Below are 14855 nucleotides of genomic sequence, written 5' to 3'. Positions count from 1 at the left end.
CATCAACCAGACCAAGTACAAATCCAAAATTTCACCAAAATAATTCTAAGGGAAATTCACTAAAACGATTTGTTTACAATAGATATTGATTTAAAAAAAAAAAAAATTCCGCAATGCTTTTTGATTTTAAATGCTAGACAATCATTGGAAGTTTATAAATTCTACACACACAAATAAAATAGACAAACTACAACTTGATGTCTAAACGGATGTTTGATTTTTAATCTGTTTTATCCTAACGATATGGAATTTACTTTCTCATCAAAATGTATTAGTTTTACTAATTTATTAATTTCTTGCATAAATCGTCATCTGTGAATCTTACTAGAAGTATATACACTGTTAATAGGCATAATGCTCTGGTTTTTGTCTGAGATAAAATCTTTTAATATATCTTGTGATAAAATCACTTTCTATATATTCTTTTCTACTCTAGGCATAAGGCCTAGAAATATTTTGGTGAGGGGGGCCAGTCAATTAGATCGACCCAGTATGCAACTGCTACCTAATTTATCAACTCCGCAAGAATGAAAGGCAAAGTTGACCTAGGTGGAATTTGAACTCAGAACGCAAAGACGGACGAAATACTGCTAAGCATTTCACCCGGCATGTTATTGTTTCTACCAGCTCGCCACCTTTAAAAAGATAATCTTTTCTACTCTAGGCACAACACCTAGAAATATTTTGGTAAGGGGGCTAGTTGATTAAATCGACCCCAGTACACAACTGGTACCTAATTTATCGACCATGAAAGGATGAAAGGCAAAGCCAACCTTGGTGGAATTTGAACTCAGAACGTAAAGACAGACGAAATACCACTAAGCATTTCGCCCAGCGTGCTAATGTTTCTGCCAGTTCACCATCTTCACTTTCTATATATTAGAGTGAGATGAACCTCATTGCTGCAATGACTCAAGAGAACAACAGGAATGTTTTCTCTCTCGTGAGGTTTATCAGTGTCATGCAAACGATAGTCATTTGCTTGAATGGAATTCATGTCTTGATATCTATTTTTTACCTCATTTCAGTCATTAGATTGCAGCCATAATGGAGCACTGCCGTAAAGAATTCCGGTTAAATGAATTGACCCTGTATTTTTTATTTTTTTAAGCCTGATCAAAATCAAATCAAATCAAATTTATTCCTAACTCCAGCTGCTGTAATCAACTCATCGAGTTTCTTGAGGACATTACCCAAATCATTGATCATGGATCCTGGGTGGATGTTGTTTACCTGGACTTTGCTAAGGCTTTTAACTCTGTGCCACACAAAAGACTTATGGTGAAACTCTCTGCGTTGGGCATAAGGGATGAACTCCATAACTGGTTGAAGTCCTTTATTTTCGGCCGTAAAGAGGTTGTCACAGTTCTTGGACAGCACTCTTCACCCTATGAGATGTCATCTGGTGTACCACAGGGATCTGTTCTTGGCCCCCTTTTATTTTTTGCATATGTTAATGACATAGATGCCAACTTAAAGAATGCCACAGTGCTGAAATATGCAGATGACATCAAGCTGTACATCGAAATAAAGAGGTCAGATCCTGTACACTATAGATCTCTATTGCAAGCAGACCTGGACACAATGCAGCAGTGGAACATGGACTGGCAACTCAAGCTGGCTGTGGACAAATGTACCACCATGCATTTTGGGAGGGGAAACCCAGTGTCCACTTACTCCCTCCACAACACTAATCTCAAAAAGTCTTCGTGTGAACATGACCTGGGTGTTATTGTCGACAGCGATTTGCGTTGGACAAAACACATCGCTAAAATTGCCAAGAAGGCTGAGGGTGTCTTGGCATCCTTTGTGAGCCGCTCTCCGGCTATCTATCTGCGGCTTTATATAGCTATGGTAAGGCCTCACCTGGAATTTGCATCACCGGTCTGGAACCCCTATCTTGCCCAGGATATTAATTGTCTGGAAGCCGTTCAGCGACGTGCAACCAAAAGAATACCCTCCATCAGGCATTTGCCATATTCTGAATGCCTTACTTCCCTGGGCATGGACACATTGAAACTCCGACGTCTGGCAGCTGACTTGGCAGACACCCATAAAATTATTAACCATCTTACGAACAATAACTCTGAGCATCTTTTCAAACTCCACCCGTCTAACACCTGTGGACATATTTACAAAGTCAGAAAACAGCACAGCTCCCATGACTTTAGGAAACATTTTTTTCATGCTGAGAGTTGCTGAAGCATGGAACAAACTGCCGGCATCAGTTGTTAGTTGTCGGAGCACTGCATCCTTCAAAACTTCCATGCTTTCTGAGATTCGCCAACACTACACCTGATTTTCTCCCCTCCATACACACGCAAGCATGTATCTGACTCATACACTGTTCGCTTTCCAGACATTTGTACATTACTGTATATACTTTATACACACTCTCTGACAAGTTGTGGTGTACCTGAGCACTGTATACAATAATTTCATAATTATTATTATTATCATTATTATTATTATTATTATAAATGGAAATTGTAGTTGTGACCCTCGTGCTGGTGGCATGTAAAAAGCACCATCCAAATGTGGCCGATGCCAGTGCCGTAAAAAGCACCATCGGAATGTGGTTGATGCCAGTGCCACCTTGACAGGTTTCTATGCTGGTGGCACGTAAAAAGCACCATCCGATCATGGTTAATGCCAGCTCCTCTGGCCCCTGTGCCGGTGGCACGTAAAACGCACCCACTGCATTCTCGGAGTAGTTGGCATAAGGAAGGGCATCCAGCTGTAGAAACACTGCCAGATCAGATTGGGGCTGGTGCAGCCACCTGGCTTCCCAGACCTCAGTCAAACCGCCCAACCCATGCCACCATGGAAAACGGACGTTAAATGATGATGATGATGACTTATTCTATTGGTCTCTTTTGCCAAACCATCAAGATATCGGAACATGAACACAGGTTACCAAGCAGTGGTGGGAGACAACCACACACACACAAATAAATATATATATATATATATATATATATATATATATATATATATAAATATATATATATATGTGTGTGTGTGTGTGGTACAGCCTTCTGGCTTACCAGTCCTCAGTCAAACCGTCCAACCCATGCCAGCATGGAAAGCGGACATCAAACGATGATGATGATGGGTGTGTGTGTGTGTTTGATGGGTTTCTTTCAGTTTCTGTCTACCAAATCCACTCACAAGGATTTGGTTGGCCTGAGGCTATGGTAGAAAACCCTTGCCCAAGGTTCCACACAGTAGAACTGAACCGGTAACCATGTAGTTGACACAGGGACTGTTTACCTCACAGCCACACCTGCACTTATATAGATAAAACATTCACTGGTATTGAAGAAGCTTGCCAGGCTGAGGAAAAACTCTGAGATATATAGTTTTTCACACAGCAAATCTATGAAAAGATAACATCACAGCCAATTCCATAGCTTCATATCTTTTAATTGTGTATACATTTAGAATGATACACAGATGGCACTTTAATTTAATTCTCTTTCAATTGCAAATACCGAGTTTTCCTTTATTTAACTTTGAAAGAAAAATGGTAAAGTTGACCTTGGTGGTATTTGAGATTTAAAAAATTTATTGATTACCAATAATTCAAGAGGAATCTGAAAGCAGTAAAAGCCATTTTACTCAGATGTTTTTCCTGACTTTAGTTGCAAATCCAGGATCGTTAACAGATCTGTGTAATGCTTATTTTGCTGATAGAAAGCATGAAAGGAAAAAGAAAATATCTGATCTTAAAAATGAAGTTATCACATTCAGTGGCATTTGTGTAGGGAAATAAATTTAGATTGTCTCAATAGGCACAGGTGTGGCTGTGTGGTAAGGGCAGCGGACTGGCGGTCGTAGGATCGCAGTTTCGATTCCCAGACCAGGCGTTGTGAGTGTATATTGAGCGAAAACACCTAAAGCTCCACGAGGCTCCGGCAGGGGATGGTGGCATTCCCTGCTGTACTCTTTCACTACAACTTTCTCTCACTCTTTCTTCTGTTGGCCTGCTCGCTTAGCCAGTGGGGTGGCATCATTTGAAGGCTAAAACAATGCGAAGCGCATTATGTTTAAAAGGCGGCGAGCTGGCAGAAGCGTTTGCACACCAGGCAAAATGCTAAGCGGTATTTTGTCTGCTGCTACATTCTGAGTTCAAATTCCGCCGAGGGCGACTTTGCCTTTCATCCTTTCGGGGTCGATAAATTAAGTACCAGTTACCTACTGGGGTCGATATAATTGACTTAATCCATTTGTCTGTCCTTGTTTGTCCCCTCTGTGTGTAACCCCTTGTGGGCAATAGAAAAATAAGAAATTTGCTTCACTATCACATGGTTTCAGTTTCAGTCCCACTGCATGGCACCTTGGGCATGTGTTTGCTACTATAGTCTTGTGCAGACCAAAGCCTTGTTAGTGGATCTGGTAGACAGAAACTGAAAGAAGCCTGTCTTACATGTGTGTTTGTCTCCCACCACTGCTTGACATCCGCATAACTTAGCAGTTTGGCAAAAGAGACCAATGGAATAAGTACCCTGTTAAAAAATACAAGATAATGGGGTCAATTCATACAACTAAAAATTCTTTCAGGTGGTGCCCCAGCATGGCCACAGCCAGAAGTAAAATGTCAAAGACCTCTGTTTCTCCTGACAACCTCTCTTCACCCCTGCTCTCTATCCTTCTCACCCTAGTTCTTCTGTCATTGCTCTCCTATTTACTCTCTTGGTCATGTTGCCCTGTATGAAGGGTTTCAATATAGAAACGATGACCTTTAAGTTTTGCTGGGAACAAGGTAACCTCTAGTACCTTGATTAAGTGATGGTACCATGATAAAGTTCACTCTGTAAAGTGGCTTGTGTTAGGAAATTTTAATTAATATTACACCCTGGGTAAGGGTGAAGAAATTGTTATCTAAATAAACAATTCTGGTCAGAAAAGACAAGAGAGAGACAACTCTGGTAATCATTATTACCATTTTACAGGAACTGAGCCAACTCGTTTTTGAAAGAAGGGGTATTTTCAAAATTCCCCACATTTCATATGATGCTTTATGCACATTATATTCTTTTACTGGCCAACAGAAAGAGGCTGCAAGAAGTGATTTGCATCCAGGAAGGGCATCCAGCTGTAGGAACCACGCCAACACAGACAATTGGACCTGGTGCAGCTTTCTGGCTTGCCAGCTCCTATCAAACCATCCAACCCATGCTGGCATGGAAAATGGATGATGATCATGATGTTATCTCCAATCATTTGTTAATCATTTCATAGAGTATGCCAGATACTTTATAGTTTGTGGGGTTGTCATGTCCTCAACAAGACTAAAGGTTCCTCTTGATCCTGTGGTGTCTCTTTTTAATTAACTGGAATTAATTAAGAATATGTATTTGGGAAGGGAGTCAGATCTTTAGTAATATGTTGACAACTCTTGACATTATTTACATTTGATGGATATTTGTCCTCATCTTGTTTGTTGTTAACACAACGTTTCATCTGATATACACCTGGGTTCTCATTCCTAAGGTATTTTTCCATGTTATTATTATTATTATTCAGGTCACTGCCTGGAATCGAACTCGGAATTTTAGAGTTAGTAGCCATAAATCCTGGTAGTTTACTGGTTATGATGACGAGGGTTCCAGTTGATCTGAACAACAGAACAGCTTACTCATGAAACTTAAGTGCAAGTGGCTGAGTATTCCACAGATACGCATACCCTTTAGTTCCCAGGGGGATTCAGCATGACACAGAATATGACATCGCTGGTCTTTCTAATCATTTTTACTTAGTTGAGAGGACTGGTGCAACGTGATATAAAGTGTGTTGCTCAAGCATACAACACATTACTGAGAATCGAACTCACGACCTTACTATCATAAGCCAAATATCCATACCACTACGCTGTGTGTCTTCACTCAGCTTAATCATAATCTAACTTGTAAAATCCAGATTTTACAATCATTAGAGAGACTCATTTAGAATAATTTACAGAAACCAATTGTAGTTTCTTATGAATTCAACAATTAAATTAAATTTATGATTAGCTTTGGGATTAATCCTCAAACATGGCATTTTTATTGAATTTGGGAATTTATGTAACTATAAAGCTTGAAGAAAATTACAAATATCCACTGGGTCTCAAATCCACATCTTGCTGCCGTTTCAATGTAATCACCAATATTCTCATTGGATTCCTCTCAGAATATTTAAAACCCTCACTGCACTGATTAAATTTTTGCTGATGATATTATAAACTAATTAGTCGCATGCAAATCACTTCTAGCAACCTCTTTCTGTTGGCCAGTAAAAGAATACGATGTGCATAAAGCATCATATGAAATGTGGGGAATTTTGAAAATACCCCTTCTTTCAAAAATGAGTTGGCTCAGTTCCTGTGTCTCCTGTGTCACACAAACAAAACTGAGTATACTTGCTTCCCCATCATCGTTAAATCATCATCATTATCATCATCATTATCGTTTAATATCTGCTTTCCATGCTGGCATGGGTTGGACAGTTTGACTGAGGACTGGCAAGCCAGGAGGCTGCACCAGGCTCCAGTGAGAGAGCTTGCTTTCAAAAAATTGTCAAAATCGACTATCTTGGCTGGAATTACTCACTCATCCTTTTATTTCCTATGGAATTCATGGTGAATATGCTATTTGTATTATTATTAGTAGTAGTAGTATTAGTATTTTCATGCCATTAAAGTGACACTGGGGTAAAATATACAAAGCCCAGTATACCCATCATGTCTACCTGTCTGATAAGGGTACACCAGGCATCACAACCAAATGTGCGTGACATGGTGATCTCATATCAAGATAAGCAGCACATGACCTTGCAGGTGGGGCCCAGTTAGAATTTTCTTCTAATCGAGTAGCCCATCACGCTCAAAAGGTCCCTGAATAAGGATTGTTTAAGGATGTTGAACGAACCACCCATGTTTCCAGAGGTGAATTATTCAAGCCCCAAAGAATTTTTCTCAACACATGGCTATGATGCTCCCCCACTACTTCTGCTCATGATCAGAGATGCACATATCGTCAGCCACTAAGGGACATAGTCAACTGGTTAAGGTCAAACAAGTGACAAGCAAATCTGTGGTATTGAGCAGAATATTTGCTGTAGCCCATCTTTTATACCAAGGCAAAACAATGTACATGATAACACTTCCAATCAGTTCAGTTAAGATCAGAAGCACGAGAGCCACTGCCTGGTACTGCATCAGGGCATTTATTATTATTATTATTATTATCATCAAGATGGCAAACTGGCAGAATTATGAGCAAGCTGGGTGGAATTTTTCTCAGTGGCATTTTGTTCATCTTTATGTTCTGAGTTCAAATTCTGCCATGGTCGACTTTGCCTTTCATCCTTTCAGGGTCAATAGATTAGTACCACTTGAAGTACTGGGGTCAGTGTAATTGACTTACCCCCTCCCCTCGAAATTTTTGGCTGTGTGTCAAAATTTGAAACCAATAATATATTGCTGTATAGGTTAGGTCATCCCTGATCCAGCAAACATTCAGAGACACTCCAGTTATGATCATCCTGTCTTTTATTGAGACAGAGTAGAACTAGGATTACCATTATACATTTTCCACTGCATTACTTCCTTTTGATTTAAGGGAGAGTAGCTGTTATTTCAAGCATGTCAGATAACTACATAGTGTCTGATCCTAGCAAATTTGGAGTCCTGCATGACACCAGCCAAAGCTAGAATATTCCAATATATTATTCTATTTAATCCCTTGTATTCTTCCTTTTAATGATGTTAGGTTCTGACTTAAAGGAGGGTAGCTGCTATTTCAAGCATGTTAGATAACCACATAGTGGCTCCCTTGTCTGATCCTAGCAAATTTCAAGTCCTGCATGACACCAACCAAAACTAGAATATTCCAATGCATTATTCTATCTAATCCCTTGTATACTTTTCAAGATGTTAGGTTTTGATTTAAGGGAGAGTAGCTGTTATTTCAAGCATGTCAGATAACCACATAGTGGCTCCCTTGTCCCATCCCAGCAAATTTGGAGTCCTGCACGACTCCAGCCAATCTAGAATATTCCAATACATTATTCTGTTTAAGCGTTTTACTGTGAATGAAAGACAGATAATCTATTGGTGGGCTTCAATGTACGAGTCGCATTTGTTTTGAATTAATATCTGAAATAATGGGTTTCCTTAAAAAAAAAACAACCTATTTTCATTATTTTTATATCATTTGTTTCAGCAGAATTTCTTTCATATTGCAGAGAGTTCTTCTAATGGGAAAATAAAGTGTGTGTGTATATGTGTGTATGTATATGTTTGTGTGTGTGTGTGTGTATGTGTATATATATATATATATATATATGTGTGTGTGTGGTTGGTGTGTGTGTGGTGTGTGTGTGTGTGTGTTGTGTGTGGTGTGGTGTGTGTGTGTGTGGTTGTGTGTGTGTGTGTGTGTGTGGTTGTGTGTGTGGTGTGGTTGTGTGTAGGTGTATGTATGTGTGTGTGTGTGGTTGTGTGTAGGTGTATGTATGTGTGTGTGTGTGGTTGTGTGTAGGTGTATGTATGTGTGTGTGTGTGGTTGTGTGTAGGTGTATGTATGTGTGTGTGGTTGTGTGTGTGTGTGTGTTGTGGTTGTGTGTAGGTGTATGTATGTGTGTGTGTGTGGTTGTGTGTAGGTGTATGTAGTGTGTGTGTGTGTGGTTGTGTGTAGGTGTATGTATATATATGTGAGTGTGTGTGTGTGTGGTTGTGTGTAGGTGTATGTATATATATGTGTGTCTGTGTGTGGTTGTGTGTAGGTGTATGTATATATATGTGTGTGTGTGTGTGGTTGTGTGTGGTGTGTGTAGGTGTATGTATGTGTGTGGTGTGTGTGGTTGTGTGTGTGTGTGTGTGGTTGTGTGTGTGTGTGGTTGTGTGTGTGTGTGTGGTTGTGTGTGTGTGTGTGTGTGGTTGTGTGTGTGTGTGTGGTTGTGTGTAGGTGTATGTATGTGTGTGTGTGTGGTTGTGTGTAGGTGTATGTATGTGTGTGTGTGTGGTTGTGTGTAGGTGTATGTATGTGTGTGTGTGTGGTTGTGTGTAGGTGTATGTATGTGTGTGTGGTTGTGTGTGTGTGTGTGTGTGTGTGGTTGTGTGTAGGTGTATGTATGTGTGTGTGTGTGGTTGTGTGTAGGTGTATGTATGTGTGTGTGTGTGTGGTTGTGTGTAGGTGTATGTATATATGTGTGTGTGTGTGTGGTGTGGTTGTGTGTAGGTGTATGTATATATATGTGTGTCTGTGTGTGGTTGTGTGTAGGTGTATGTATATATATGTGTGTGTGTGTGTGGTTGTGTGTAGGTGTATGTATATATATGTGTGTGTGTGTGGTTGTATGTAGGTGTATGTATATATATGCGTGTCTGTGTGTGTGGTTGTGTGTAGGTGTATGTATATATATGCATGTGTGTATATGGTTGTATATGTATGTTTGTATATGTATGTTGTGTGTATGTATGTGTATATGTTTGTGTATGTATGTATGTGTATGCATGTATGTGTTTGTCTGTGTGTGTGTGTATATGTGTGTATATGTTTGTGTGTATGTATATATGTTTTTGTTTGTGTATATATATGTCTTATGAGTGTGTGTATGTTTGTGTATGCATGTATCACACACACACACATGCAAATTAGATTTCACCATACTTCCCCCCCCATCATTTCTCCATATTGATATATTTATGCTGGAATCCTCTGTTGTTTTACCATCTATATCTCCTTTGATTGTAATAAATCAATTTGTTTTTATAAATATTTTAGAGGAAAATACCTGGGAGCACAATCTGCAGAAATAACGCAGAGATGTCTGAGACAAAAATAACACGGTTTTTTTTTTTCTTGGATAGTAACTATTTACTGATGTTTATATTTCCATATGGTTGATGTTGCACTTGTCCCTAACTAGGCAGGTTGTTACTTACAGAAACTACATTGCTACCACCACCACCACCACCACCACTTCCAACATTGCCACAAACATCACTGCCACCACCACCACCACCTCCACCAATAACATTCCTGTTGTTGTCGTTTTTTTTTCGTCGTCATCAACATTGTCAAAACCACATCAATATCCATTATATGTAATTTACAAGCAATTTTTATGTATTTCATGTTGTTCTTCTCACAACGTTGTTTCAGTTGTATAATACACACAGAAATACTGTATGTCTGTGTTTGTCCCCCTAGCATTGCTTGATAACCGATGCTGGTGTGTTTACGTCCCCCGTCACTTAGCAGTTCAGCAAAAGATACCAATAGAACAAATACTAGGCTTTCAAACAATAAGTCCTGAAGTCGATTTGCTCAACTAAAGGTGGTGCTCCAGCATGGCCACAGTCAAATGACTGAAACAAGTAAAAGAGTAACATTGATGTGCAGTCTACAAAGCAGTTGATATTAAATGTTTCAATCGTTGGGTAAGATGCTGTGCTTGTGAAGACCTGTTGAGCTGAGTGAAATCATAGTTGTGGCCGATGCCAGTGCCATTTGAGTGGCACCTGTGCCAGTGGCACATAAAAAGCACCATTTGAGCATTGGGCCTCATGGAGGCAGTGACAGGTGACCAAAACCTTTGGCTATATACTGTGTTTTTGTAGACCTGTCAAGCCAAGTGAGACAATTGGTGTGGCCAATACTGGTGTCGGGTCAATGGCACCCATGCTGGTGGCACATGAAAAAACCACATGCTACCTTCTCAGAGTGGTTGGCATTAGGAAGGGCATCTAGCAGTAGAAACCTTGGCAAATCAGATCAGAACCTGGTGCAGCCCCACTTGGTTACCAATTTTCAATCAAACTGTCCAACCCATGCCAACATGAAAAGTGGGCTTTAAAATGAGTATGGAGCTGGAGCACTGTTTCAAGGTTTCAAGAATTAGAAACTGCCACTTGTACTGAAGCTTGTTGGTGCCTTGTGAAAAGCACCCAGTCCACTCTGTAAAATGGTTGGTATTACGAAGGACATCTAGTGATCGCTACCTGTGTCACCTTACTGGCACTTGTGCTGGTGGCACGTGAAAAAACATTCAAGCAACATTGTTTCCAGTGCTGCTGGACTGGCTCTTGTGCAGGTGGCACATAAAAAGCACCATTTGAGCATGGCCGTTGCCGGTACCGCCTGACTGGCCCTCGTGCTGGTGGCACGTAAAAGCACCCACTACACTCTCGGAGTGGTTGGTGTTAGGAAGGGCATCCAGCTGTAGAAACTCTGCCAGATCAGATTGGAGTCTGGTGCAGCCATCTGGTTCACCAGACCTCAGTCAAATCGTCCAACCCATGCTAGCATGGAAAGTGGACATTAAACGATGATGATGATGATCTAGCTGTGCAAACAATGTCAAATCAGACGGTGGAGCTTGGTGCAGTACCATCCAACCCATGCCAGTATGGAAGACAGATGTTAAATGCAGAAGTTGAAGAGCAACTTTCTGTTGCCAAATCCAAGCTCACGAGTTGAAACCATTAATGGAAACTTACGAAACGTTTGTTAATTATATGATGCGCCTACTGTTTACAGAATTGATTTGTACCTACACCTGGTATCTTTCATTGGTTTATACCAAAGCAAATACCATTGCCTAACCCTGTCCTATGGGACAATGGCATCGTGAATAGAAGCACTGATTAAATGTCAAGTGTTGCAGATTACTTAGTGGGCATGAGTTCAACCTCTGGCTCGAGTGAAATGAGAAATTTTCATTACAAATTCAAGAATAACTGATACAAGAATATTCCTGGTATGGACCCCATGGATTGAATAAATAATTAATTTCGAAATTTTAAAGATTATTAAATTATTGAACATTAATATTGGTTTCAGATTTTAGCACAAGGTCAGCAATCTCAAGGGAATGGGATTAAGTTGACTTCATTGACCCCTGTGTATGACTGGTACTTTTTTTAATGACCCCAAAAGGATAAAAGGAAAAATCGACCTTGGAATTTGAACTCAGAACATAAAGACAGACAAAATGTTACTATCTCGCCTAGCATGGTAATGATTCTACCATCTTGCAGCCTTATTGAATATGAATATTGAAACTCTTGAAGAAAACTGAAGAATATAACTGCTGAAACATTAAGGCTATAAAAACTAAGATGAGGATTTTAGGTTTGACGGTTTTAAGTTCCATCCCCTAATTATCCTACCAACATTGTCAAAGTAAATAACTTGTTTTCAAAAGTTCTGAATTAAAATCTTCCACCAAACCTTAGTCACAATTTATGTTCCTAATACTAGCTTAATGATAACCAAGTTATTTTATTAAATTCTTTTTTATATTTAAAGTAATTGAAAGAAACACAGAGCATCTCAAAATAAATACAGTAATGAAATCATCATCATCATCATCATTTCACGTCCGCTTTCCATGCTAGCATGGGTTGGACGGTTCAACTGGGGTCTGGGGAGCCCGAAGGCTGCACCAGGCCAGTCAGATCTGGCAGTGTTTCTACAGCTGGATGCCCTTCCTAACGCCAACCACTCCGAGAGTGTAGTGGGTGATTTTATGTGCCACCGACACAGGTGCCAGACGAGGCTGGCAGGTTAGAATATATAATAGAGAAACAATTCTTAACCCTTTCGTTACCAACTCGGCTGAAACTGGCTCTGACTCTGTAGTACAAATGTCTTGTTTTCATAAGTTTTTGAATTAAAATCTTCCACCAAACCTTAGTCACAATTTATGTTTCTAACACTAGCTTAATGATAACTAAGTTATTTTACTAAATTCTTTGTTAGATTTAAAATTAACTGAAAGAAACACAGAGCATCTCAACAGAAATATGACAACAAAAAGGGTTAAAATTACTAATTTGATTTCGAAATTGATTTTATTGCATTCGTCTTCAGTTAAGACTTTTATCTTTAAAACATTGGAAAATTTTGATTACATTTTCTTTTCCTTTTTTTAACTTGCAACTTCAGAATACAAGTCATAAATCCACGATTCCACTTGCGAACAACACAGAACCTGAGAAAGAGCAAGTGAATTTGGTACAGAGTTGTAAAAATACTTCTGTAAAGAAAAGTGTTCGTAAAAGCAACATTGAGAATGTTATCTTAGAAACTGAGGTGAGTAGAATACCGTTTCTAAACTATTTTTGATTACTTTTGTAGTCGCTTCTTCAGAAGTTCAGCCAGTGCTGGTGATAAGCTGTATTTTGTGAAGAGATTGTTGGTGGGATTGCCCAAGTAGAATGGGTATGAATTACAATGGAGCTGAATTAGTTTTTGTCCACAAATATTGTTATTTCTTTGTGTTGGTCAAATGTATAGCTTGTAAGTACTATTAGAATGTTTGTACAGTTTTTGCTTTGTTTACAATATCTTATTTCTTTATTGCCCACAAGGGGCTGAATATAGAGGGGACAAACAAGGACAGATGAAGGGATTAAGTCGATTACATTGAAACCAGTGCGTAACTGGTACTCAATTTATTGACTCCGAAAGGATGAAAGGCAAAGTCGACCTCGGCGGAATTTGAACTCAGAATGTAAAGACAGACAAAATACTGCTAAGCATTTCGCCTGGCATGCTAACGTTTCTGCCAGCTTGCCACCTTCAAAACAAAATATATTATGAAATGTAAATATTTATAATAATTATAATGATAATAGTTTTGTTTACAATATCTACTATGTTATAAACACAGACATAGTTATGTGGTTAAGAACCTTACTTTACAACCATGTGATTTTAGGTTCAGGTGTTATAATGGAGGCAGTTGAATGCAGCTCTGGGCTGACAAAATCCTTGTGAGTGAATTTGGTAGATAGAAACTGTGTGGAAGCCTGTCGTGTGTGTGTGTCTTTGTGTTTGTATTTGTTCTGCACACTACTTGATATCTGGTGTTGGTTTATTTACATCCCTGTAACTACCAGACTTCAAAAATAAGTACTGGGAGGCGATTTGACTCAGCCTCTCTAGATAGTGCCTTTGTATGGCTGCAGTCCAATGACTGAAACAAGTAAAAGATTAAAGGTAGTATCTTCTACATATGTAGCTTAAAAAAGAACCTTTACCCAATTGCACCAATGACTTGAATTAAATCAAGCAGCTTTCAAAACCATTTCAGTCTTAAAAATGGAGATGCATATTGGAATAATGAATCACATATATATATATATGTATATATGAAGCAGCCCTAATGGGTAATGGTGGTCACAGCTGGAAAGCTGGTTGAATGATAAGTTGTCAATAAACAAATATTTCATGTAGAAGCTCCACAAGCTGTCCTTCAGTTATAAATTGTAATCAATTGATTATATATCAATATTTGCACTCCATTTGGATGCAAAATGAAAGCAAGTCAATAGCAGAAATATTTTACCAATTTTCTAGAATTAACCAAATGGCATTCAGTGGAATGTCTGATGTTCCCTCAAAGAAATTACCCAATAATCACTAAATTCAATTCTAGTTGCTTATATTATGGTAAGGATTGGTATCCATTATTTTAATTAATTCTTCAAATGACTGCAATATCCTCTGTTTGGGTTTGGGACTCGGCTTAATTCTAGAATTAAATTAAAACATTTCTTTTGTTCTTGTCAACTAATTTCCTCCTATTTTTTTTTTTTATCTTTTACTTTTTCCTTGTTTCAGTCATTAGGTTGTGGCCATACTGGTGCACTGCCTTGAAAGATTTTTAGTTGAATGAATCGACCTTTGGGCTTTTTGGTTTTATTATAAGCCTGGTACTTATTCTATCCGTCTCTTTTGCCACACTGCTAAGTTACAGAGATGTAAACACACCAGCATTGGTTGTCAAGTGGCAATGGAGCTCAAACACACACACACTCATACATACACACACAGGCGAGCTGGCAGAAACCTTAGCATGTC

General features: G+C 39.0%; 1 protein-coding gene across 2 annotated transcripts in view; it reads left to right on the top strand.

Moving 5' to 3' along the window:
- The window catches only part of LOC115216481 (serine/threonine-protein kinase 36-like), a 182874-nt gene that overhangs the window by 27093 nt on the left and 140926 nt on the right, over window positions 1-14855 (top strand). The window contains exon 10 of one of the 2 annotated variants that reach the window (XM_029785887.2): window positions 12936-13082. In XM_029785887.2, the coding sequence (XP_029641747.1) occupies window positions 12936-13082 (147 nt within the window). Of the gene's footprint in view, window positions 1-12929; window positions 13083-14855 lie in introns of both variants that reach the window. The other variant, XM_036504210.1, reaches the window with a different exon arrangement.

The sequence above is a fragment of the Octopus sinensis genome, linkage group LG1 (assembly GCF_006345805.1).
Source record: "Octopus sinensis linkage group LG1, ASM634580v1, whole genome shotgun sequence".
NCBI lineage: Eukaryota > Metazoa > Mollusca > Cephalopoda > Octopoda > Octopodidae > Octopus > Octopus sinensis.
This window is presented reverse-complemented; position numbering and strand designations above follow the sequence as displayed.